The following is a 27,099-nucleotide window of genomic DNA, read 5'->3' as shown; positions in this document are numbered from 1 at the left end:
CCCGCTCACCATCAAAATGCCCTTGAAACTTTGTGGTCGGATGGGGCTGCTTGACGTTATGTGACTCTCGGTGCATGGGTGTTGCCGCGAAATCCAGCCCGAGTTCGCTATCTTCGCGCTTAAATGTCTTTTCGAGCGTCAAAAAGACATTCTAGACAAAACCCAGAATGATTTCCGGCGCCGGGGGTTGCTTTCGTCGGCGGTGCATGGGCAGCACGAAAAAATTTCGGGGGGGGCTGAAGCCCCATAAGCCCCCCCCTTGGCTACGCCCCTGCTGACAGGGGAGCCGAAGTCAAGTTTCTCAGGACACTCCGATAAATATCTTGTCGCTGTCATTGCGAGTGTTCGTGTTTGGCCGGAAACGTCTGTCTGTCTGAGGGATGCAGCGTGCTGTCCACTGTTATGTGCAGTTTGGATGCGATCAGTTAACTCTTAATTCTCTCTCCCTCTTGGATGGATCAGTTATGGCATTTTAGCTTCAATTTCATGTTTGATCGCGTACAGTCGATGGCGTGCTTATGCGTACAAGCATTCGAGTACTATTTGAAAACATTCGGATTTTCGAATAATGGTATTAAATTTGAGGAGCTAATCAAATAGCGACTACTCGACAATGGTAGCGCATCGAATAGGACAATATGTTCTATTCTAAATTCGGAAGTTTCGAATATTCGTACGGCAGTACCTTAGAGTACGTGGAATGTCTGTGAATGGCACGCGGAGTAACATTTTCGTCGGCTGCTTTGCATAGGCCCTATGAAAACAACCTCTTCGGAAATCTATAGATCAAATAGATAATCTATTGCTCTACACTCCATGCACAAAGCTACGTGTCTATAAAAGAGATATCAGTCTAAATTAGTTCTGTGAGCAATCTGTACGGTGTACAAATGCACCCTCATAAAACTCTGGCCTTCCGCTTCCTTGAGTGTTGCCGTGCAGTACGGTCTACTGTTATATCAGATATTTGTAGCTGGTGTTATCTTTCAATAGGATGTATAGGTTAGATAGAGAGAAAATGATAAATGAAAGGCAGGGAGGTTAACCAGGACTGAGCCCGGTTGGCTACCCTACACTGGGGAAAGGGAAAAGGGGACGGAAAGATTAAAAGAAGAGAAAGTCCACTGGAGATATCAGTCCGGATCACAGACGCTGACCTAATCCAGTCGCTTTCAAATATCGCAGCAGCGCTTTTGTGGCCTTTTGTAGCTGTGATATGCGAGGCCATGATCCCAAGATCTTCTTCAAGGTGAACGGCTTTCCATCTATCTGATTGAGAGCTGTGCAGAGATCTTGCCTTTCATTTTCATAAGATGGGCAGTAGCACAGTAGGTGTTCTATGGTTTCCTCGACACCGCAGGCATTGCACTCGGCGCTATCAGCCATTCCAATCAGAAATGCAAAAGCACACGAAGGAGCAACCCTTGTTTCAATACCTTTATCGCGGACCGACGCAGCCCAACACTTAGGCAAGCTAGCGCACTCTTTGACATTGGAGAAGTGGCACAGACCTGAATTCACTCTCCATCGCTTGCATTCCCTCGATCCCTCTATGCAACTGCGGCTGTTACCAGGTCTTCCGCGAAATGAGGAAACAGTGCTGTGCCGCTTACGTTTGGGCGTCGCATTCACAGATGTATAGGTTAAAATTGGCTTGATCTTTGCACCCCATCACTCAGCTGCTTTGGTATCTGAATATTAATTGCGTGTTTCATTGAACAGTAAACCGCATTGTGCATAGCCTTGTCTTGGATCTGTTGGCCAGTTCTTATTCGTTTCGCATTTTGTCGTGGGTTGTCTATTACGAAAATAAAGGCGCGCGAACTCAAAATGTTTAAATAACCCGTTTCTTACGAGTTCGCTTGCTGCTCAACTTTGAGCTAGGGCTCTCATCGGAATTAAAGCCAGAAGGCGGGAGAGGAATTGCGGAGAGGAAGAAACACGGCTCAGTGCCTTGGGGAGAAGGGGAGGGTGACATAAAAAGGAAAGAGGGAGTTCGTAGAGATCTCGGGGCCCATGGTGCACGAAGGCGAAGCTCGGCCGTGGAATAGGATTGGTTACGCCGAGAATCCCAGATAGTCAAACGCTCGTTAAAGAATCCCAGATAGTCAAAAATTAATCCGGAGTCTCGCACTACGGAGTGCCTCATATCCATGTCGTGGTTTTGGCACATAAAAGCCCAGAATTTAATTGTTAGTTTTTAATCTACTCAAAGGAAAGTTACTGCGCGACCGTTGACTTACGCCGCTTTCCGATCTACTAACTCTATAGTTCTGTGGCAGCGCGCAGTCGGCGTCAAAAGTCTAGGGACCGTAGGACCTGAGAAAACGTAGGATTTCCGAGCAGTGTTTGACAGTAGCGACTATAATCGTGCGATCTTGTTCCCCGTAGAATTTAGTAAAGCAGTAAATCGTTAAGCCAGTAAAATTTTTCTCGCATATGCTACAGTACAGACTTAGACATTTGAATGCCAACGCGTGTGCGCAGGCTGCGGCAATTTTCATATTTTTCTGGTCTCTCGCTGTTCGTAAATCTTGGACGCCGACCGCACATAATTTAGATAGCTTCATCGACAGCTAATCTCACATCATGTGCAGCGCCTGCTTTAGTCCTATCGTGTATCTCAAGACCAACCTGATTAGTCTCAACCGGGAGTCACTGAAGTCGTGGAACCATTTCTACATAAAGAAGCTTGTCTTATCCTATCCTACTCTATATCCTATAACATATACCTTATGCTATTCTGACATGTTTTATCCGAACGTGAACGTGGTGTGAATTCACGCGCTCTGGGACCGGCGCTGCGCTTAATGCCGGTAGCTCTTGAAATGTTCTCGCGACGCAATGGTTGAACAGCGATACTACGTACAACGTCTTAATACGCGGAGCCATATACGTCGAGGACCAAGATTTCCGCAATGGGGCAGCGTGCTGCTTGGTTGTTGTCTCAGATGCCCTACTTGGCGCGTCAGCAAGGAGCTAGCGACTCTCATCTGAAACTACATCCATAACAAAAAGCTCATTCAAAGCCCCAATGCGGAAAACATATGACTGCTCTATGGGTCGTCCAGAATCTCATTGAAATCTATTCGCTCTCCCCACCTTCCCACCTGGCGTCATAAATCAAAAAGTTTGCTCTCTAAAAAAGGTTTGCGTGGGGCCTAGTTGGTGCATACCTGACATAATTACTGAACGCGATAAACAAACAAAACTCAATAGAGAAAAAATGTGGACCTCTCTTATCTTTCTCTTAGGAAGGCCTTGAATACTTGTCTGTGCGGGACCGTAAACCTTTAAGAGAATTGTAACATTTAATACGGGGATTTCAAAAACAATACTTATATAAGTCATGTTACTAATGTTTGTTGCATGAGCCACGTTTCTTTTTTTTCGCGGCCTGGTCATTCTTGACAACAAGGTATTGTTTAAAAATAATTGAGCAGTATGATATTGTGTTGTCTTTCTGCTGCTATCAGTGTACGAAGGCGCTGACGGGCTCCTCAAGCCGCCATTGAACTACTTTTCCCTCCGTCTCTTGTTACACCGTACTTTGACGGAGCAAGCTAATTAATTAATCAATTATTGTTAAACGAGCAAGCAAGCAAACGGGACAAAGTTGCACAGGAAAATGGAGATGTGAGGCGTTCAATAGTACTCCAAGAAGGGATGTATGTCGAGCCAGCGTTTCGACAGCGCCTTCATCTCGGTGCTGGCGTGTGAGTTTGCTTGTGTGAAGTCGAGTGCCCCAGTCGAAACATTTACGTTCATATTGACTAAAGCAATGTAGTTTAATTACCATTTGGAGAACTTGTAAAGAAGAAATGAAAGGCCAATAAATGCGTCCATGAAATGTATAGTCGGAGTTTAAAGGCCACTCAATGAATTGCAGTAACGTAGCGCCGAGAAGGTCAACATTAAGGATTCAATATGTGCAGCTTTAGTAAGGCATATTTATGATGCCTGAAATTAAATAATCGTTTCTTGCAGGCCGTAGATGTTCACTTCTTGTTTTAAATGCAACCAAACACATCAATTGAGGTGCAGTGGTTGCCGAGGAAAGCGATTTCTCCATTCCTGTGCTTTTAAACAGTCGTTCACGCGGTAAAACTTCCTTTTAAGGGTAGCGTACGACGTTCGTGTTTGATGGAAATCGTTAAGCGGAACGGGGTGGGAATATAATTGGCACCGTCTGGGGCGCTGCTGGGAGCGGCTACACGTGGCGTGGGTTGCGTAGGGGTCGCATGCGGTGAACGCGTTTTTTCGTCGACAGGTTGTTGTTGTTCTTGTTGTCCTACAAAACTGTGCCGCATACTCATAGGCATTGGTCAATAAATTGGTCGATTTTTCAAGTTACAATGAGGACTGCTGTAAAATGAATTGTGTTTAAAGGCGGAATCACGTGTTGAACTTATAGGAATAATAGAGTTTGAACACTACGTCGCCTTGTAACTTTTCTTCTTCTTTTCCTTTCTCCTAAGCTGTGTTGGGTTTAATAAGATTTATTTATTTATTTATTTATTTATTTATTTATTTATTTATTTATTTATTTATTTATTTATTTATTTATTTATTTATTTATTTATTTATTTATTTATTTATTGAATGCCTGCCTCTGGCTCTTCGATTAGTTCACCTGGATGTCCTCCGCTTAACATTTCTGTGAGTATTTTGCGACTTCGTTGAATGAATGAATGCACCATTGTCACTCGATCGAAGCGATACTTTGACCATATGGCCCGCGACAGGCTTTGAGAGGAGCACTTTTACTGTGTGCTTCCTTCTTTTTCTTTGTTACCGTGCCGTTGGTGCTGTCATCATAACGAACTTGAAGATATTGGCCCAATTTTACACTCTGTCGAAAGGAAAGCTTGCATTACATTGAAATACTATTTTTATTACAAAGACTATGGTCATTGCGATAGGATGGACACAAATGTGAGTGTCTCGTTCAATGTTTGATAAATTTTGTTCACGTTCAGTCGCACATGCTTTGCTTTAGCAGCATTGCAAATAGTAGTTTTCCCGACCTAGTTAAATATGCAATGCTCTCTGTAATGTAATGTATGTAATGCTTCCGGGCTCTTAAGGATCAATAAACGAAATGAAGTTATTGCAAATAGTATAGCACCAGAAGCGAATAGAATTGAATTTATAATATTTTTCGTATAGTTCGCGATTAATGTACAGCCTTCTTAATATTTAATAAGATGTCTTTCATTGTCTGGTGTTCACAACACCGAAAGTCTGTCTGTACACGGCGCATTAGGAACTTTATGAGCAATATGCACCATTTCTGAAAGCACACAGGAAGCAATAGGATCAACTAAGCATCTTTTTAGCAAACTGTGGGCTCTTCCTAGCAGACACCGGTCACACATTATCAATAAAGTTCAGGATGGCAGCCTTGTCGGCTGAATAACTACTTTCGCGACCAAACGTGTCTTCCGCGGCGATGGCGGAGCGAAAAAAAGGTACTTTTTCCTCTAGGTCGAATGGTCGCGGCTGATTGAGCCCCGATTGTATCAAGTGTGTTGCGATAAACGCATTCAACATTGTCCCCATGAAAGTACGCGGGTGCTGCATATATACATTGTTCAAAACAATACCCACCTGCTGCCGAATGTCGCGCCTAAGTGCGATTGACTCTCGTTTACCCTGAAATGTCTGGCTCTCCGAGCTCAGTGCGTTGTTTCCGCTGTCGGTGGAATGAAAGTTACCGCATTTTTGCTTCGATTTCGGATTTTATCGCGCACAGTAGATGGCGTGAAGTATGCGAAAATTGATATTAGGATGTTTGAATGGTCACTACTCGACTCGAGAACTGAATCGAATAGGACAATCTTTCATTCCATATTCGAAAGTTTCTGTAGTTCGCACGCATCTATTCGTTACAGAACAAGTGTACAGATGCCGAAAGAACACGTGGTTGTCTCAGGAGGCACAAGTGATAAAAAGGTCTCTCAAACGTCAGCGCAGCTTTTAGAAAACATGCGCGGAAATATGATGCATAGCATGCAGATACGCTCTTCAACCGAGAGACCTTGAGTTGAATGTTTCCGAAAGACTGCAGTTTCTGGGCATCTCCGCTCTGGAGCGCGGCGCCGGAGCCGAAGCTTGAATTATTCTCCAGTGTCTCCAACGAAGGAACTAGAATGGTGCAGCTCAGCTTCGTAAGCTCCTGATCAGCGCACTGCGGCTGTGGTGGACATTTGTGCGGGGTTATTTTCGACGAGGCTCGATAAGAAGCCGTGACGCGGCGTTCTCATTTGTTTTGGTTGACACGCCATGGCTGCTGACACAAAGGGAAGTTGAAGTGATAGAGTAATGCGAGAGAACGTCTGATGTCAGGGTTGTTCAGATGGCACGCTGCAGCTGCACTGAAGGATATTTAGCCACAGCACTCTCTTCTAAATTATCATCACATGTGTGAAATGCTGAAAAGCACCTATTATTCCACAGTTTCATGACCAGATATGCGCTCACGACACCGCATAGCAACATTCAGACAATTACGCGAATACCGTGTCTCCGGCGCTCCGTCGAAAGCCACTGTTGCTTTCGCAATATGACTCAGCAAAATGGCAACCTTCAAAGCGGTTCAGACAGCCGTGCAAGTTCGCCATCGAATTGCGAAGCATGCACACCACCGCACGTTCAAGCTGGCGCACCTGCTCCATGGAGCGTATACAAGCTGATCACACCATAAACAAAGGGCTACTCCGTTGCGTCGCCACCAACTTAGCTTCGAGCCTGTCGTATTCATACAAGCGCGACGACCACTCTAGCTCTGCACATGCACCTCTTGTATAGGTCACGGCAACGAAGATGACGGCGGCGAAGCGACCTCGCGGTTACATGTGTGCCGGCTCTGCGCTTGTCGTCGACTGTTTCGGGCGAACCGAGCCCCGCAGGCGCGGTGCCTTCTTGCGCCACGTCATCGTCTCGCGTCGACAGATCTGTGCCAAGTTTTCTTCCGTTTAGCCGCGCTCTCTACAGGAACCTCTCATGTGCCGGCTGTAAAAGACGCCCCATGCGAACTCTCCGTTCGCAGTAGAGTTGTGGAACAAACCGACGACGCGTCATGCCTGGTCGGTGCGTCGTCATTCCCACAGTATAGAAAACCAACCGCGGCGGCAGCGTCGCGTTCCGGAAGAGTCTCGAGAGCGTTGCCGTCTGAGCAGAGCTCCGCGAGAGCCAGGAGCGGCTCACGTGCCCTTCTTCTCTCCAGAGAGGCGGGGTGCACACGAGCGTGTGAGCACCGGGTTTGAACCTTCCCCGCGTTCATCTTGTCGCGGTAGCCTGTCTTTTCTTATCTTGGCTCCATTCCACCCTCCCACTCCTCTTACCTTACCTCCTCTTCTGCCTCGCCCCTTCCAGACGACGGTACGACACTCATAGACGTTGTACTATAGCGGGTCCTGCTCGCGGGCAAAGCTTCTCGCGCTTCTAGCGCTTGGATCGCCATCGCCGTCGCTGCTGCGCCGGCATCCTCAAGAAACCGCGCACCGGTGTTTCTTGCCTTCGTTTATTATTATTTTTTTTCGAACGGGCGCGGCTTCTTTCTTGAGTCATTACTATGCATGGTGCGCTCTTCGCGGATCGCGCGCGCGCCAGTGTGTTTTTCGTCCTTCCCGACGAAATGTCGTACGCCCTTCCTCCTCCTTCACTACTGCTGCCGTCGACGCCGACAACGCCGCTCGGCCCGTGGACCATCGCTGGGTGATCTCCGCCACCGTTTTCGACGAATGTAACGCGCGCTCTCTTCATGACCTCTAACAGAGTTGTATCTGCTGCTGCTGCTGCTCGTGTAACACTGAGGACATACCAGCGACAGGGACGCCTTTCAGCGGGGGAACTCTTTGGTTGTTGTCGCCGAAGCACCGTGCCAGCTCGTTGGAGAGCGCACAACGTCACCTGTGCGCTTTGTGAAGGAACGTCGTCGTCAGCGCCTCTCCCGCGGCGCGGGCCGCACTGTGAAGTGAGAGAGTTAGCAAGGAGAAGGAAGAACAGAACGGTTCTGTGCTCTTTTTATGTGTATGTGTACTTCTCCCAGGTTCAGTCGTTTTGTTTCACTGCTCCTTTCCCTGCGAACGTTAGCTTCGAAGGAGAGGGCGGGAGAGCGAAAAATAAAACGCAGCGTAGATCAGCACAACCTCGCCGACGTTGGGAAACATTGCGCGCACTGTTGGATTTTCCTCTGCCGACGATAGTAATATACGCCGCTCGCGCTATCGGCCAGGACGATCGGATCTGCGACGCCACCCACCAACGTTGCCGCTGCCGCGCTTGCTGTGGATAAGGAGTGTTCGACGCGAACGCGTGCGCGACAGCGCAACTGCTGTTGAATTCGGTCGTTCCGCACATTTTTGCTTTTCGTTCGCTGAGCCGACGTAGTCTTCGCTCGCGCGCGCGAGTGAGCGTGAGTGCCGCTACGCTGCTACGCCGTTACTACATCTACTAGTACTACGACGAGGACGACGCCGCCATGACATCGTCATCCGGAATCTCTCACTGTCAACATTCAACCAGTGTCAGCGGCCGCGCCGCAATGCCAGGTGTGAAGCTGTGAAGTCGCCGCGACGACTGTGAAGCTTGCCTTGCGGTTTCTCTCCTCTCACACATTATACAGCTTTCGGTCTGTGTGCGTTCTCCGTCAACGACGACTCCGCTGCTGTTGCTGCCTGTTTCGGGCTTGTTTTTCTTGGAGTATACGTGAAGTCTGTGTCGAAGACGAGGAGACGCACTGCGCGACGTTGTGCAGGCTCTGTTGGCGCGTTTTCTAGCTGTCGTTTTTACCAGGGCTGGCTAATTGGGCCGCGGCAGTACATCACCGCATGCTTTGACTGCGTGTTATGCATTACGACTTCCGTCGTCCTCGCCAAGACCCGCATCTTCACACCGTCGCAAAATTAATGACAGTGCTCCACGGTGGACCTGCGAGCTCCTCCGGCAAGGTTCGGTAATTACATCGACGCTTCCGCTTTCTTTTTTTTTTTTTTAACATCGCGAGTGCGGCCGCCTATTGAAGCGTGCGCTGGGGGCAGAAAAAGAAAAGCAAGGAGGGAGAAAAGGGCGGTGTGCGTGTGTGTTCATTGATGCGGCCATCCCTCAAGACCCGCCTTGGCTTGGTGTCGTAAGCTGGTGTAACGGGTATCCCGACGCACGTTGTTCTCGCGTTGATACGAATTTTATTTTATACGTTGGTACGAGACGAAGAAGATTAGACGCCGGCGCATCTTCCTTCGGCTGCAACGAGGGTCATAACACGTTGTTCCTGCTCTGCCGCAAGCATATACGCTGATCGCGAAGGAATGGCCCATGACGCAGCCGTGTCTACTCGGCGCTGACTTTGAAACAAGGATTGAGCTTGCTGTCTACGCTTTTGTGTCGCGATCGCGGGTCCCAGAAGCGCCGGCGGGGTTGTCGGACTAGCCGGTCTGGTCGCGATATTCTCTTTCGGGACGTTGCGTGCCGGATATTGTCGGCCATGACAGAGCAGCGGCAGGTGAACTGGACCGTCGAGCGCAAGGCCGGTGGTACCATGACGATGCAGGCTTCCATGAGGCGCATCCAAATCCGCCGCCGGAAGGTCGGGGTGGTGCGCTTTGGTGCGACGTCAGTGGCCTCTGCCGACTACAGGTGCGTACAAATTCTTTGGCACTGTCACCTGTAACGCTTGTCTGATTGCGAGCGCTACAGTCACTGGGCCTAACTTTTCCCCAGGCAAGCCCCCGTCGTTTGGAGGTCTAGGTCTATATATTTTAGCGTAGTTACGTAACGGACACGAGAATACAACATGGACGTCACGAGATATGTGCTAAATTAAAATTTAAATTCTGAGGTATTACATGCCAAAACCACGTTCTGATTGCGAGGCACACCGCATAATGGAAGGCTGCGGATTACTGTTGATCACCTGTGGTATCTTAACGTGCACCTGCATCTAAGTGCACGTGCGCCCTTGCATTTCGCCGCCAGGGAAATGCGTCCGCCGCTGCGTGAATCTAACGCGCGAGCTCGATGTCAGTGGCGCCGCGTCACAGCCAAGGGCTACCGCGGAAGGCAGGAAAATTTAAGCCAGCAGTGTGTGTTATTACACTGCGTAACAACATATGGCCGCTGTTAGTACAGCGCTCGTGACGTCGGTCTCGTGTTCGTCGTCTCTTTGCCCCAATGGCGTATCATTGCAGCATCGGCATCAGCGATGGTTTAAAGCTGGATTGATGTAGCGAAATCTCAGAAATATACTCGCGAAGTTTTGAAACACCAACTCATTTTGTATATTGCTCTTCCTCGCTCCGATAAAACAGCTTGTTCAGAGTTTATCAACTAGACGGATGTCGTCCGAGACACGCAGACTCGGCAGCATGTCCATGTTTCTTCTGAGCTGCTGGTCCTTATAAGCTGCTCTTAAGTTGCTGGCCCTGGCATTTTGATATTGTAACCAATAATATTAAGACGCGTATTAGTCGGAAGAACTACTTGTCTTTCCCGACAATTCATATTTGGTTATCGTGTAAGTGGTCTATTCGTGCATTCTTCTAGAACCTTTCTTTCGGGTAAGCCAGACTGAAAATTAAAGGAAAAGACGAAACGATGCTTTACTTTGGCACTACATTACGAGAAAGCGTTACCAGGTTGACAGTATCGGCATGTTAGTAATCCAGAAGAACATTAAGAAGTGTGAAGTGGGATAAGGGCGAAAAAGGAACACACGTCTACACACACACACGTCTGTGTGTATGTGGGCCTTCTTCGTGCGTGTGTAGTTCGCGCTTTCTTAGTGTTCTTAAGGAAGCTTTGCCTCACAGATAGTCCACAAAGTACATAGTAACGGAAAAATAATTTGCGCCTAATTGCATTAAGTCTGTTGCATCTAGGGGGAAAAGTTAAGATCTACCCGCTCAAGGGAGCAGATTTGTTCTTGACCTCCCTAATTAATTCACAATAATAAGAATTTCACGCAAGCTGCAAACTCGTTCATCAAATTTGTCTGCTTCAGATGATATAACATGCGCTCTTTACAGATACTGGTGTTTACACTCTCTTAAACTCCGTGCTTAATAATTTTTTCTGGGGCTTACAGATTTTTTGGCAATTTTTGTTCGAAAGTTGACAGCTAGGTCACTGCAGTTGTTGAAATACTTCGTTTTCTTTTCAATGCGACACATTTTGTTCATACTTGTCCGGCAGCTCTTTGATAAGAACATTTCGGGGTTTCACGCGTGTTTACATTGGAAAATCGATGTTGGCCCGCAGGTAAGGCCTCCTCTTAATGCCACTAGAGCATGAAAGGTTGGATTCAGGCGGGAATAAGCTAAAGTCGAAAACATGGGTTTAACAGCCTGCCCTATTTCCTGCGCGAAGGTCGTCACTTTCGTGCGCACAAACATCGACGTGTCTCTCCCTTGGCAAAATCAGGAGTCTGTACGATAGCCGTGACCGAAAGAAACATTTATGTTTCCTGCTGTAGTCTGACAGTGAAATTAACGACTCTTCGGAAATGGGACTTGCGGTCGGGATGCAAAAATTATTTATTGAAAGCAAAAGTAGGAGTATGCTCTTTCCAGTATGCAATTTTCCTATAGCGCCAGCCAGCTTCGTGCAACACGCAAACCTGCACGCAAGGAGATCACTGCGGCAACGCGACTCATGAACGCATAAGCTAGTGAGAAACGTAATGATTGCGTGAACATGCTGATTTACGTAATACGTAAATTCGTAAAAACATTGCGTGAGAATTGCCGAATCTCGAGTAAACACGCATTGGCAAACGAGGGAGGTTGGGGGGAAGTTTAACGATAAGCTGAAGATAGAGAGAGTAGAGCACAGTTACACGATTGCATCCGGTCGCGATCGCCGCACGCTATACCACAGCTCATCATCGCGTGCCGCTCATTAGGCACCAATTAAGGCTAATGCCGTTGGCACAGGCGGCCTGACATGTCCTTAAATCTTGTAGCAATGCCTTCGCCCTCTGCTGCCATGTCTTAAAAGGTCGGCAATCTAAAATTGCTTCTTCTGACAAGGGTCTGTGATCAATGTGAGCCACCACAGTCGCGAGCGATCCTCTGCACACTGTCGCTGCTCGTTTTAGATATCCTATATCTGCACTAGGGGTTACCGACGTTCAACATTTCCTGTGAAAACTTGTTCATTTCCAGTTTTTCCCAGAAACCTGCCGTGGTTGCTCAGTGTCTATGGTGTTAGGCTGCTGAGCACGAGGTCGCGGGATCGAATCCCGGCCACGGCGGCCGCATTTCGATGGGGGCGAAATGCGAAAACGCCCGTGTACTTAGATTTAGGTGCACGTTAAAGAACCCCAGGTGGTCGAAATTTCCGGAGTCCTCCACTACGGCGTGCCTCATAATCAGAAAGTGGTTTTGGCACGTAAAACCCCATAATTTAGTTTTCCCAGAATTTCCCAGGCAGGTTCAAAACGACTTGTTACCGGGCAACTTGGGGCGGTCTAGGATACATTCTTGGAGCGGTGCGAGAGAGGGCACGACACACACAAGCTTTTCTGTATGTCGTTGTCGCTGTGTGGTGTCTGTTTTCGTTCTGTTAGAAGAGAGAGAACGGACAAGGAGAGAACGCCCCTGAAATCAATTTTGCGAGTGCGATGCCCACGCATAGCCGAGGCAACCCATTTTCCGCGTTTGCACATTTGTCTGCCGCAGGTGCAACATCTCACAGGCTCTGTCGGGTTGCAACTATACGACGCACAAACACACAGCAACATATTTGACAGCAGCTGCGGTGTATGAGATGGTCCAAATTCCAGCTCTTAGTGTGCATCCGGGGAAAATAGAACTAAACGGAGCGGGCTTGTGAGGGCTACGTGCGGTTCATTTTCTCGCGTTGCCTAGCTGTACAGCTGCGCGCATTGTGGGACTTTGCTGACGCCCAGGCCAATAGATGCGACGTTTCGTCGCTTATATTAAAAATTATAGAAACCGCGATTTAAAAGACAGCCGTTTCCGAAATGACTTTACCCATTGGATAACGGACAAGTGCGCGAATCCATTGCTGCTGTACCTGCATCGCAGCAGGCTGCATGCCTTTGTTTTACGCCCGCTGCTAAATATCTTGTACTGCGGCAAGTCCGCCGGATATTAAAGAAAAATATGAGGAATTGAGTCACTTATAATGTCGACGGCTACTTCTTGTCACGCAATAGTAATAATAACAATTAGCTAACTGCGCTATAGATTTTCCAAACGTGCGATGTTTCTTATCTTAATTAGTTTTTATGCGAAGCATATTATGAGGGCTCAACCCAGCTCCTCAGGCGCGGCGGTGACCATGAAATCACGTGACACCGTGACGTCACGACAGAGGAGAAGTGGCTTTGGCTCAACTCTTGCAAGACGGGCTGGGTGGGAATCGAACCAGGGTCTCCGGAGTGTGGGACGGAGACGCTACCACTGAGCCACGAGTACAACGCTTCAAAGCGGTACAAAAGCGCCTCTAGTGAATGCGGTGTTGCCTTAGAAACGCGCTGTTTCTAAGGCGTGCGTCTCTTGCTCAGGCGCACATTTCGTTGCCGCGCCGAACGCTGCTTTGCTCGACGCTCACCGCGTCCAATGCGGGGCGCGTAGTCGCTGCCCTGTAGCCCATTGTCTTACACCCCTTGGCGGGTCGACGGGAACGCTGTCGCGTTCCACTCTTGAAGGCGAAGAAGTAATGCATGAGTTGTTTCTTCGTCTAGCCGAACCAAATATAGCCAAGCAACAGCAGTTCACCAGGCTAAACAGTGGTTCAACAACTAAAATAAAGGCTAGTATGCTTCGCATCCTGGGCTTAACCTTACCTAAGCCACAGCCATTTTTTTTTCTTATTCTAGTTCCTCGTTCTCCTTCTCTTCTGTTCCGTGTACTCGCTGATAATCATGCGAGAGAGGGTGAGGAGCTACCGTCACGACGGATTGGAATTTAAATAATATTTCTGAATTACAATTCAAAAGCGTGCATATTTTCCGATTTGTCGTTCGCAGTGCCGGTCAGGTCATTGCTGTGCCGGTATTTGCTTACTTTTTTTTTACTCGCTACAATATCAAGATATCTGCAGTTTCACGCTCTCACTTCTAAGCTGTTGCTCAAACAAAGGTGAAAATACGCTACTCGAACTGTGGTCCGCGAAACACAACGGGTGCCCTGCAATGCTGTGGAAGCACCCGCGATCAGCGTTGCGAGCGTCATCTGTAAAGAAGACCAATGAGCGCATCCACCCACACATTTGCAATGACCTGTCTGCGCCGTTGTGCATTCTCTGCATTGACCCATGTGACATCGAAAAAAAAAAGATATAAAGGAGTGATTCGGGTTGATGCTAAGCCAAGTTTGCGACTTCGACTGTCTTCAGTCGAGAAAGACATCAACACAGTGATGTTTAGTTATGTGACACAGCTTTATTCCTTGATCGCATACTGCGAGAGGCTTGTGAGGTGCATAAACAGCAATATCGCGAACTATAACATGATTTTAGTTACTATGGTTTGAGCTTAGCGTGTGAAGAAAAAAAATTATCGAGGGTTTAATTGAGAATTTGTGAGCGATTGAAAACGTTCCTGGCAACTAAAAGTTTAAACGCCATGGATGAAAAGAAATGCAGATGCCTACTGACCGTCGTTTCTCGCATATTTTTTCTTTCATTGTTTTCTTTCTTTTCTGCGCCTATTATGGGATGTCTAGTGAGAAAAATTGAGCGCCCTGGAATGTTCTGTGCACAATTGCTATGGCGTTAAAGGAGGGGAGACGTCAATAGTTCACATTAACAGATCACGATCTGCGGCTCTTATACGCATATTCAGGTCACAGAGAACATATCGGGCCGTAATTTGTGCACGTTTTATTCAAACGCCGTCCGAATGTGCTCGACGCCGTCGTGTGCGGAATGCGGTACGCTCTCAGGCAGTGGTGGAATAACAGAGGCGGACAAATTCGCGTCGGCCGGTGTACCAGGAAAGAAGCGTCGCTCGGCATACATGCTGGAGGCAAAAATCAGTGGCGAAATGCCTCACTTTACGGCTTTCGGGGCAAAGAAGAAGACTATGAAGAGAACTGGTAGGGATACGTTCGCTTCATTCTATCTTTTCTTTTATTTTTTTATTATTATTTCTTGTGAATCTCGGGGAAATCTACCGAGCCGATCTTATTGGTCTATACGGGATGGGGAGATCGAGCGATATACAGACTGTTGGTGAGAGCCGTACTCTTCCTTTAATGGGCCGTTCCAAGCTCGCGGTGTTGAAACAACTCGGCGCGTTTCATTTTGCGGTGGGGGCGTCACAGTATGACCCGCGACCTGTCGACGCGTTAATTTCTGCTCGTACGCTTAGGTACTACGGACGAGCACATATAAAGGAACAGCAACCTGCTTTAGACGTAGTTAAAAAAGCCTCCGGTAGTGGCATTTTCTATTCTTTGGCTCTTCGCCTTATGAAACCCACTCATAGATGCCTTGATAAAGGAGCTAACCTCGAGCGAATAGAAGAGGTCGCCACATCTTTTTTCCGGGTCGATAGAGAAAGAGAGAGTTGATCCCGTGAATTTAAAAAAAGGGGTTTTACGTGCCAAAACCACGATCTGATTATGAGGCACGCCGTGCATTAAAAAAAAATCGAAACGACCTGCTTTATACCATCGCTGTTTTCTTCTTATCTGCGTATATTGCCTTTTCTCGAGCACAGATTGCCTTGCTATGACTCTCAAGAGGTAAACATACTTTTGAACATTCCTCTCGAAGAACAAGCCCTACATCAGAAATAAACTTCTTAACTCACGTGTGTCGCGAAGCAGCGCTATTGGTCGCATCTTCAAGATGGAGTAAAGTTTTGACGTCAACGGGCTTTGCAGACACTATTGCCAGACTGAATCTGTTTCTCTGTGTATTTTCTTTTCTCACGTGCTCTTTACCACTGGCATGCTATGATGTACAAGGTGTTTTATTTTTCAGCTCTTGTCAAACTCGAAACACTTCAAAATTCCTGTAGCGATCGATGGAGTTGTTTTCGTATTACATCGGCAAATACCTCGGCAAAGATATCGCGTCCTGGTACACCGTGCTTGCGGAATCCCGCCGAACACAGAAAACACATTTGTGCGCTCGGAGCGTCGAACAGATACCGCGGATTGCCGCGTTCTGTTCTGTTTTGTTTTTTACACCTGAGGCGGATGTCGCAGAACGCGGCCAACTTCTGGCTCGGCTAGCGCTGTCATTTTGGTCTGTGGCATCACAGTAAGGAAAATAAATCACTTTTAAACAACTCCTTTAGTCCGAGTCGTCAGTCTCCTAGCGCTCCCAGTCGTTGGGAAGGTAGGGTGGGATCTTCAAATGACTCAGGGAAATAGGGAGAGAAGAGAGTGCAGTGAGGCATTGCCAGTAAGTATGCAGCGCGTATTTTGGAGACGTAGGAAGAGGCGTTTTTTACGTCGAGCCAACTGTGAATTGTGGCTTATTTATGGCATGGTAGTATAGTGATAGCACACGGGACCGGAAGTTTATTGAAGTCACAGGCTTACTGCTGCCAAGTCACGTGCAAAACAACCTACAGCATTTAATTAGCTGGTTCACAAAATATTTGTTTCTGATAGATCCGATATCGGTCTAATGAGTGACCAGAGCAGTAATAAGAATATCGTAGGGTATTACTAAGCTAATGCAAAGAAGCTGACACCACGCTAGAACTAATGTGAACCAACTAGCCCATCGATCAAGATAGTTGTCTCAAGTATACAAACACGAATTATGGTTTGGATCACCTCTTTCCTTATTTTGGTGACTTTCAACACTTAAAAGTCTTGATAACAGTGAACCGGAACTTTCTTTAGCTTCATGTCATCTGTGCACAGACATACAGACACGTCTAATCATTTACAAAGAGTCGGAAAACATTAGCATGTTGTAAAAGCACACAACTAAAGTGTTCGATTTTAACCAATTGTACGCTACAATGGGCGGCAATTTAGAAACAAAAAAGATCATTCTAGTTCTCTCCACAAAGACAGTGAGTTGAAATATTATATAAGATCTTAAAACTGCGTTTTGTCCGTAAATACCACAACACACAAATGTCGAAATAGGTCAAGCAATTTTCGGCGTTTTCGCAACATGTTGGCTAACATAGTCTGCAAACAACTTGTTGCCGGTGGCCTGGTTAATAGAATATTGCATTTGATTCCAAAACACATTTCTTAGATAAATATTTACTGATAAAACTTGAACATATTAACAAATAATCTATAAATAGTTTTCAGATTTCTTTTCATTCCTAAATTAACAAAAATACTTAACCCGGCTGCCCTTCTGGCCCCTTCCCAGGCAAAGTGGAATCGTGTACATGAAAATACCGAGTATCTCGATGTCACAATGACGTCAGCGTAGACCTGATTTGGCACGAAATCCAAAAAAGGGAACATGTTTGATCCTTAATTCGTCCACTAAAGAAGCAATTCTTCTCCGCTGAAGAAATGCAGAAATATTACCCTAAGCGCGATCTGCCTGTCCCCACCACCTTGTTTGTGTTGTTCTGTCATCATAATCGTAGTCATCATTATCATCCACTCCAGGACGAAGGCATGTCTATATGTCGCTCTCGCGCCCCTTTAATGGTCCCAGTCGTCGGGTGAATTTTGGCTACAGCGTTTCCCTGTCCCGTAGCATCCTACGCCGTCCGCGCGTGAGCACTTTGTATTGGACGAGAGAATAGGATAACTCTAATAGGATAACCCTCATGTAATGTCTCAACAAGAGACCTTTGAGGAAATAAATAAATAAAAATAAATAAATATAGGAGGCAGGCGAATCATAGCTCTACCTGGCCACTTTCTTTAGAAATCCACGCGTTCCTACAACATGTTCTCTCTGAGAGGACCATAAAACGTGCCTGGCGTCGTCACGGTGGTGAAGAGATTCCAGCGTTCCGTGCCAAGTGGTGGGCGACACATCGCGTCGCCTTGCACCACCAGCGCCGACCGACGCCTCTGACTGGGCTTCTCGCTGGTCGCAGTGGGTAAGTTGAGGGCACTGCGACTTCGGGGACGTGAACGCTTCCGCAAAAGAAGTGCTGCTGGAATGTCCGCTTCCACACTCTGGCATTCCCCTCATGTTGTTGAATATCAAGAAGCGCCTCTCTCTCTCTCTCCCCGCTAGGCTGGCCATTTTTGTCCGGTATGAAGAGTACTCTGCGAGATGTAGCGGCTGACGTTTTCCTCCACCATAGTATATAGTTCAAGGAATTCATTCATTCATTCATTCGGTTTAAAGAAAGCCTAAATACGGATGGGTTAGTGCGTGTCAGAAGAGCTAGGGATCTGGATCTGGCAGCAGGAATTTCATTATATGTGATGGGGAAAGAACCCCGGCTTCATGCGCGTACCACGGGATCGCAATCTTTACTTTCGTGGTATTTTTTGCGTCTGGGTGGGCGCTTCTGGTTATGGTAGGAAGGGACGATCAGGCGCTACAGCGTCCACCTGTGCTGCTCCACGAAGGCTCGGCAGTCCGAGGAAAAGTGAAAAGCCGCGCTTTATTTATTCTGTCCCACATATCCCCAACTTATTTCGGCAGTTCATTGGAGCCACGAATGGGAATCAAATACTGCGTCCGTAACCGTTCCTAAAATCGGTCCATGTGACAGGAAAAGTGCGCTAATGTCGATTTTGCTTTTGTACATATGAACTGTTCGCTGTGAGGGGTAAAATTAGCTATGACTCTCACAGTTCAGACGTGAAACGACGAAATGCTCTCCATGTGAAGTCGTTGATGCAATCTAAATTATTCTTGTTCAGTTTAACGGCGAAAATAACTGCTACAGACGATTTGTGTTAGATTTGCGGTCTATGATATGGATTGGCTTTTTCGGAAAGAAAAAATAAATAAATAAACTTTAATATGTTAGCACGCCAAACGTCTCGCAAATTTTTCCGCGGTTGATCAGATTCTGCGAGTAAGTTCAGCAGCTAGTCTGCTGTCTCTGTCAGCTGTATCACATTTTCACATGAGGCATTGTTTGCTGGGGAGCGTCATATTCCTGGAACTACAAGTTTCTCGGCTTTCTGACGTGGAAGTCTCCCTGAAAGTCGTCTTGCAACATCTTCTTAGGCCTACCTCTCTTCCCGTTGCCACCAGAGTCATATCCAGGCAAAAGGTACTAAGACGAGGACATGCACATAGACAGACACACACATAACACACACACGTGTGTCGTCGTTATCGTGCCTTTTACTTAGATATGCAAAGCCAACATGGTAATATTTTAATCCTAACACCAGACTCAGTCATTATTTCCTTCTTGCCGATGACGCTTACTTCTCTTCTAAGGATATCTGCCGAACTATTATCAGTATTATGTACACCGTACGTCCACCTAAGCATTCCGTCGTGCTTCCGTAATCACATGAATGCTAGAATGGTTGTTAGTAAGCATTTAGGGGGATATTTGTAATCGCTTCTGTTCCGTATAATATTTCTAACATTTCTGATGACGTCGTTCTTGTGAGCCTTTTCTATTAAATCTAATAACAGCGCAAGAGACAGGACAGGCATAAATTAACGGACGAAGTGCTGCCATTTGTCTGTCCTGCCTCTTGCGTGGTTATTCGATTTAACTTCATGATGCACCAACTAGCCCAAGTTAGCATTCTGCTGCTTTTCTATTAGCTTGCATGTTCTTGCAGCAGAAAGCTCCTGAAGCATCCAGATGTTCTATTTCTATAGAAAGTGTGATTAAAAAACGCCGCTTTATTTATTTTATTTCTTTTTATTTCTTTTCGTCGTCGTTTTTTCTTACAAGCGACTTCACCGCACGACATTAATGACCAATGTAGACGTGTCCTCCGGTTTAACTTCAGAATCATTAAAGATCCAGAAGCTCCACCAGAATGGTGACATCCTTATGTGAATACTTGTGTCGCAATGTGTGTAGATGTTCAGTGACGAGAATGAATATTCAAGTCACTCTGTGCGGGGCAAACCTGAAACGTGACCACGCGTCGCTCTATTGCGGAACGAACTTCCGCACACGATGCAGCGTCACAGCGACGTCATCCAGCCGTGACGTAATTATACACCTCATGCCTGTTCGAAGCTTCCATACCGTTACGAAACGCGGACGATACCGTATCCGCAAAGTGGCGCCCCCCCCCCCTCCCCTCTTCCTTTCTTTCAATGAATGTCTTTCTAGAAACCGGTCGCGTTGCGACTGGTGACACTTTCGAGCCACGTTCACGCAGTACGCCACGGCATGCGCATGCGCGTTGCGCAAAGTGTGCTGCCTTTCCTCCATCGTTGATGTCGGTCGCCAGTCCGGCGCCTGTGACGGCTTTTATGTGTCTGGAAAAGCGACTGGCGCTTTCCTCACTGCGAGTCTTTCGCTGCTGCCCCGTGGACGATAACGCATTTATTGGCAGTGAGCGATAACGCATTTATTTGCGAATTACCGGCGCAAGTTCCAAATTTTGATGACGTTATACTGCGCTTTATTGGAACCTGATTTCTAATTCATGGAATTGCCAGTATCTCTCCAACTTATGCCTCTCATTAATGTGCACTTGCGGAAGAGCCCACCTGCAAGCAGCGCCCCGCAATCGTGTACGCATACGTGGGCAATAATCGCGGAGCGTCGTCAACGCTATTTGTCGTTTTGCAACCAAGCAAAGATGCATTATTACGTCAGGTACTTAGGACTGACATCATGATGAAGGCTCGCTAGTCGTCGCACGGTGTCTGTTTATATTTCTGTGGAGTCGTGCGCTCTCGTATCTTCGTGTGTGCCGCTCTTCTTGTTATTATTCCGTTGTTGTTATTCCTTTTTTCTCAAGACAACGATGAACCATGCGAAGCGCCGAAGACTCTGAACCGTGTGAGACGGAAAGGAAAGGCAAGGACGTTATAACATGCAAGTTTCCAGTTTGCTACCCTACGCGTGGGAGAGGACAAAATGGTTAGAATGATAGGAGAAGAATGCAGCGCAGTAAGTAGGCTTAAGTGGTTAAGAATGGTCGAACAAAGAAAGCCACTGGAGCAAAAGTTTCGATAAAATGACTTGCCTATAATGCCTAAGACAAGTACCCTTTGCAACAATACTAGCAATATAATCTGAATAGCTAACCAATATAAGCTAGTGTGTCACATTAACAAAAACATGTATGCATATATGAGCAGAGATTTTTTCCCGCGATTTGATATTTGCCATTTGCTGTGCTGTGGCGGTAACGAAAAACGACTGCATTGAGCTTTGGGTAAATTAAACTCTGTACGTACTAAAATGGCTTCATTTCTTTCACTTGGTATTACTTTATAAGATTACATTACTGAAGGCACAGCTATTCATTGTTGAAGGGATGCTGGACATGCCGCACGTTCTTTCAGCAATTACGAAAACATTTTTTTTTCTTGCAATGGGCGTCGCCGATAAATTTGTGCGCGTTCCTTGAGCTGGTTCTTAAAACAAATTTTTAACAAACTCAACATGCATCAATAATATAAGTTGATTTTAATTACACTGTAATATGAGAACTCACTATAGAGGGCTCCATGCATCACTCTATTACATTGGCTCTCTTTCGATGAAAACTCCAGTGGCTCGGGATAAATAAAGTCTTGCAGCATTGAGCCATACCATCATAACCATAATTCGTGACGTGCAATGTAAAATGTGTTATGACCGATAGGACGAGTGTGGCAGTGTATACAGGCGTGCCTTTGGTGGAGCCTGAGCGGTGATCTCTGGCACCTATGCAGTTGTTGTCGAGTGTGCTGACATTGCTCAAACGACGAGCAGCGGTGGCACAGCTAAGAGTCCGGTGACGCCATCAATCAAGCGAATGCGCGCGGATATCATAGGAAGGCCCTGCACGAGCAGGCGTAATTTTTCTTCTATGGCTAGCTTTGCACGGATCAGTACTTGTCAAGGGCTGCAGTTGTAATCTATAACGGTGCAGCATTTTCAAGGGGCACGGGCTACGCGAATGGCGGCCGCTGCGGTTGCTAAACAGGTTTTCTCTGCGGCGTTCTCCTTCTCGTGGCACACAGACTGCTTTCCCACCGTTTTGGAAAGCAAAAAAAAAAAATCCGACGCGTGCACCTTTTCTTTCGCTCCGTAGAAAACACATGTGCAGTTGAACCAAATGCAACCGCTACGAGTGTGCTGCAGCTTCGACATTGACCTCGGTTCTGAAGATTACGCCGCAAATGTGCACGGATCGGCGGCTCTCTTGTTTGTCCATTCGGCTGGGGCTGCACCCCACAGCGTTTTGATTTAGTTAAACGTGGCTACACCAGATGAGGCCACTATGACGCCACGGCTAAAGCCTGGGAGGTGTAGCTAAAGCTCCTTGAGTAACGCGCCTTTGGCAAACTGGCCGGTGAAAGGCGTCATGGAGGGGCTTTAGTTGTGGCAGTGCCTACTTGCGTTTCGACGTGCTTGACACTCGTACTACTAGGTTATTGCGTGTCTTATCGGTCATGATAATTGCGAGAGAGATTCCTGGATCAATGAGTAGGTAAATGAATGCATGCAAATTATTTATTTGGAGAAGGGTGTCTCGATGGCCTGGTGTACAAAGATTCGTGAATAAAAAGTAGATTGTTTTTTTCTTCCGAGTTAACTTTGTCTTCTTAAAAAAAATTAAATCGAGGGGTTTTCCCTGTCAGAACCACGATTTGATTGTGGGGCCCGTCGTAGTGAGAGACTCCGGATTAATTTTGACAACTTGGGGTTCTTTAACATACACCAAATGCACGGTACTCGAACGTTCATGCATTTCACCTCCATATAAATGCGGCCGCCGCGAATGCGATTCGATCCCTCGCATTCGAGCTTATTAGAGTAACGCCATTGCCACTGCGCGACCACGGAGGCTAAGTTAGTCTTCTGAAACTGACGTGTGTAAACGCCGTGGTCAGTCGCACTAACATAGATGCAACACTGCACACAAGAAGTAGCGCCGAAAGCGGCTATCACAAAGTGGCATTGGCGAGGAATATTTTATTTATTGGCAGAAGTTACGTGCATTTCTAGAATGCTGAACAGTTCATTCTTCCTGTGAACGGAAGCTTCATAGGCCGCAAGTAGCAATAACGAAATACAGGTGCCAACGATGACACTCCTCCAATTTTGACACTCCTCCTGCGTACTTAATTGTTTATTGGCGCATTCTGATGCATGTACGATAATGATGTTACGTTGAGGGAAGGATTATGAAGTATTTTAGTTGTGAATTAATGAAGAACAGGAGTGTGATGAGTGTTTGGAGCACTAAAGCGCTCCAAGTACAAGGAAATCTTTTGGTGTCTGTAACGCCACGCTTACGTACTAGGTGCATTTAGGGAACCTAAATTAAAGAAGGGAAGTTTTCTGTGCTAGTATTCCATTTTCTCACTGCAAGAGCGGAAATAGAGAAGATCCAACTATATATGGTCCTAAGACGTGCCGATTGATTGATTGATTGATTGATTGATTGATTGATTGATTGATTGATTGATTGATTGATTGATTGATTGATTGATTGATTGATTGATTGATTGATTGATTGATTGATTGTGTTACTGAGGGATTGCCGCCGTCGACGACAATCACAATGACAGCGACTCGCAACAGCTGTGACTCCTCGTGCAGTGCACCCACAGCGTACCCAAAGCACCACATGACAACGTGTTGCCCGTTAGGACGGCTTCGAGAAGGATCCGTTTGGAGAATAAAGTTGATATCTCTCTGTCGCTGTGAAACTTTCTTTTATTTTATTTATTTGTTTACGATAGCCTCTGAGCTGAAGGCATCGTGGAGAAGAATGGTACAAAATTTATTACATGGTAAACAACAGCAACAACGCAGTGAAATCGAAACAACATAGTATACAAGTTTCTGGTTACACAATAGTAGCTTGACCTTACAAGAAATAAGTACAAAGGTAGATGCGGGATTAAGTCATCGATAGTGGTGCAACAAGCAATCTCGCTGGAGCCTGAGTATCGACAAAATGACTTGCCTAGGGCCTAATGCAAGTCCCTTTGGTAACCGATACTTTCATTCATTCTAGCAATATAATCTGAATAGCTAACCAATATTGGATAGTGTGTCACATGAACAAAAACATGCAAGAGTACCTGGTTATACAATGTTAGTTATATTCTCACGAGAAAAGGTGTTGTCTTCATTGGCTGCAAAAGGAAGACTGAAAAGTCTGTGTAATACGGCTCAGTCCTAAACTTATTACGATGGTCAACACTGTCAAATATATAATCTGTTCTCGAGAATGAGTGGTCATATAATGTAGAATTATGATAAAGCCTGCGGAGGGTCGCTAAATGTGCAGTATTACGACACAATGACAGCGGAGGAATGCCAAGATTACTTTTGGATGATGTAATGCTCGCGGTGCTGCTTCATTAGACAAAACAAAGTGAACCGAGCGATGTTGAACAAATTCCAAAGAATTTAAATAAGATGTCCGGGATTCCCCACAGAGATAGCATGTTCTATCTGAGAATGTAATGAAGTTTTGTAAACATTATTAATCCGATGGCTTGCTGGAAAAGTGTTGGAGCTTCTTGTAACATGCCGTTACCGCTTTTTATAGGTTGCTCTGTGTGAATTGACCGTAAGAGGTTTGAAGTTACACCCAGAACAAATATCGTGGGACATTCGAGCGGGAAGGCCGCTGCTATGTTTCATCCGCGACGGCGCACGCCAGTGCCTCCTTGCGGTGGTTGCAATCGAGACGAACTCGCGGGCGCACGCGGCCTGAATCAGCTATGTCCGTACTCTCGCCGCACATCGACATCGCGGGTTCCCAGCGTTCTCCGCTTCGTGCCGCTGCGTTCGCCTGCCGCCACAGGCTGTGGCTGCGCCTGCTGTCCCATCAACTTGCGCCTTGGTATCCGAGTCGCATGCGGCGACGCGCGTAGGCAGCGGTGCCGTAAGCCGTGACGTCGCCACAGCTCTCCCTCGGCGAGTTCCTGTTGTGCGCCGCGCAGCGCGGAGCGGGCGCCTGACGACGTGGGTGCGCGGATGAAGAAACTTGTCCTCCCTCTCTTGGTCTTTATTCCGAAAGAAAATTCTTCCAAATAAGCTTTCTTTGCGGGGGAAATGATTTGTTGATTTTGCGTGTGGATCTTGCGTTTATGGTTCCCCGTTTCCTGGCTTAGCTGGGGTTTTTGTTCATTATTGTGTCGTTTGTGCTCGATCTTCTCTTCATAGTTTTGTGACCAGACGACCGGAAAGAGTTGTATTTTTGTAGTCTCTATGACATCGAGCGCGGCGTTCTTCGGAGTGTGTTGAACCGATTAGACAACAAACCATTTTCAGAGAATAAGATTCTCGGACCACGGCCCCACGCGTCGCAGGCTTACAAAGCGATTTGGGCATTCCTGTGAATCATGAAATCTACTGGCCTCAGTGACCGCTTATAGGCGTGAAGTGATGGACAGCCGCACCTGTTTACACTGAGAGTACGTTCTTCTCTACCTATCCTTTCTTTCTTTTCGTCCCTCAAACCCCTCCCGCCTGTAGGGTAGCAAACCGGACGTGCATCTCGTTGATCTCCCTACCTTTCTTCCCTTCTTTTCCTTCTTCCTCGTTGCCGTTTGTGGTTTCGATCTTTCTTGTTGTTGCTGCTGCTGTTGTTCAGCCTGTACAGCTATGTCATACATCAACTGATATGCTGAACGAAAGAGCTCCTCGTGGGACGCTGTGGCGGACAGGAGGAGCAAGAAAAAAAGAAGGAAAGGCAAGGTGAAATGGACTAAATGCCGGCCGGCTGCCCTGTGTTAGGGAAAGTGCTAATGGAAATGGAAGGGTGACAGAAGGAGAGACAAAATCTTTGAAAAAAAAAAATAAGGGAAAGAATGATGCGGGATTGATAGCACGAATGTCTATTGCTTTGAGTAATATTCTGAAAGACTGGCACTTGAACTTCTTTTCTGGAAGCGGAGCAGGGGATGAGATGAGTTACGTTTAGTAGTGAACAACTCTTTCAATGGCGAAGGGCCGCATTAAAGCCTGCATCTATAACATGCCTTTCCTCACTGCATGGAGTTGCCAATTTCCAGTCATTATTGTAGCGACGTATATAAAATAATGTTGCCCAGTACGCCCATAGTCTTTCACGATTCTATATTTAGCAAAATTAAGTACTGAGACATCCACATTACATCTGATCTGTGAGGGCGAATTAGGAAGTCTTTGTCTCTATTTTTTTAGCCAAATTACGGCTGTAGATGCGAAGTCAACACATCCATTTCTAGCGGTGAACCATTCTTCAACCGGCCTGGCCTTATCTGTCGGTAGCTCCGTAGCAAGGCGCTGCTATCGGTTGTTGAAGATGGCGGTTGCGCTTCACACGTCCACGGCGTACGAGCAATGAAGTGTGATTCGTTTTCTATAGAGCAAGGGGACTAATGCCCGTCGAAATGCGCAGGGGAATGACGACTACGTATGAAGAAAGGTGTCTCGTGTTGAGAATTGGATGGTGGTGGTGTTGTGAGCTCGCAAAAGGCCGTGAAGTCTTGCACGACAATGAGCGTTCAGAGAGGCCGCGTGCACCGCTGACTGACGACATGGGCATGTCAAATTTAATGCTGCGATGGGACAAATGTCTGAACCGGTGTGGTGACTGTGTGGAAAAATAGATTAAGGCATGTAGAAGAGCACGTATATTTGTATTTACCTGTATGTACCTAATTGTGGCTACTTAAAAATAGGGGCAAACACTTTCTGATTCGCCCTCGTAAATTGGAGGCTTTATATAGATTACACAATCAATAACGCTAACAAAACGATAGGCTACCTGCGACGCAAATTTTCTCGCGCACCGTCTTCTTTGAAATACGTTCTTTGTTCTAATTCTAAACTTTGTTCTAAACAAAAAAAAAATTTGTTCTAAACAAGAATACTCAACAGCAGTTTGGGATCCTAGCCAAAACTGCTTGATTACTTCCTGGAACGTGTTCAGAACAACTGTGTTCGTTTCGTTTTCTCCAAATTCCAACTTTAACCGAGAAGCAAGCATAACAGCAATGAAAACTAATTCGAATCTCCCATCTTTGACTTTATGACGAAAGTTGTCAGCTCACTCTGTTCAACAAGTTAAATTATCA

At 46.5% G+C, this 27,099-nt stretch overlaps 1 protein-coding gene across 5 annotated transcripts in view; it reads left to right on the top strand.

The window, feature by feature from the left end:
- dnc (phosphodiesterase dunce) overlaps positions 1-27,099 on the top strand; it is a 696,777-nt gene that overhangs the window by 382,647 nt on the left and 287,031 nt on the right. The window contains exon 1 of one of the 5 annotated variants that reach the window (XM_070524786.1): positions 7,792-9,639. The exons of the other annotated variants lie outside the window; for them this stretch is intronic. Within the exon in view, the coding sequence (XP_070380887.1) occupies positions 9,488-9,639 (152 nt within the window). The 5' untranslated portion in view covers positions 7,792-9,487. Of the gene's footprint in view, positions 1-7,791; positions 9,640-27,099 lie in introns of those variants that run through there. 5 annotated transcript variants of the gene reach the window in all.

The sequence above is a fragment of the Dermacentor albipictus genome, chromosome 9 (assembly GCF_038994185.2).
Source record: "Dermacentor albipictus isolate Rhodes 1998 colony chromosome 9, USDA_Dalb.pri_finalv2, whole genome shotgun sequence".
NCBI classification, from domain to species: Eukaryota; Metazoa; Arthropoda; class Arachnida; order Ixodida; family Ixodidae; genus Dermacentor; species Dermacentor albipictus.
This window is presented reverse-complemented; position numbering and strand designations above follow the sequence as displayed.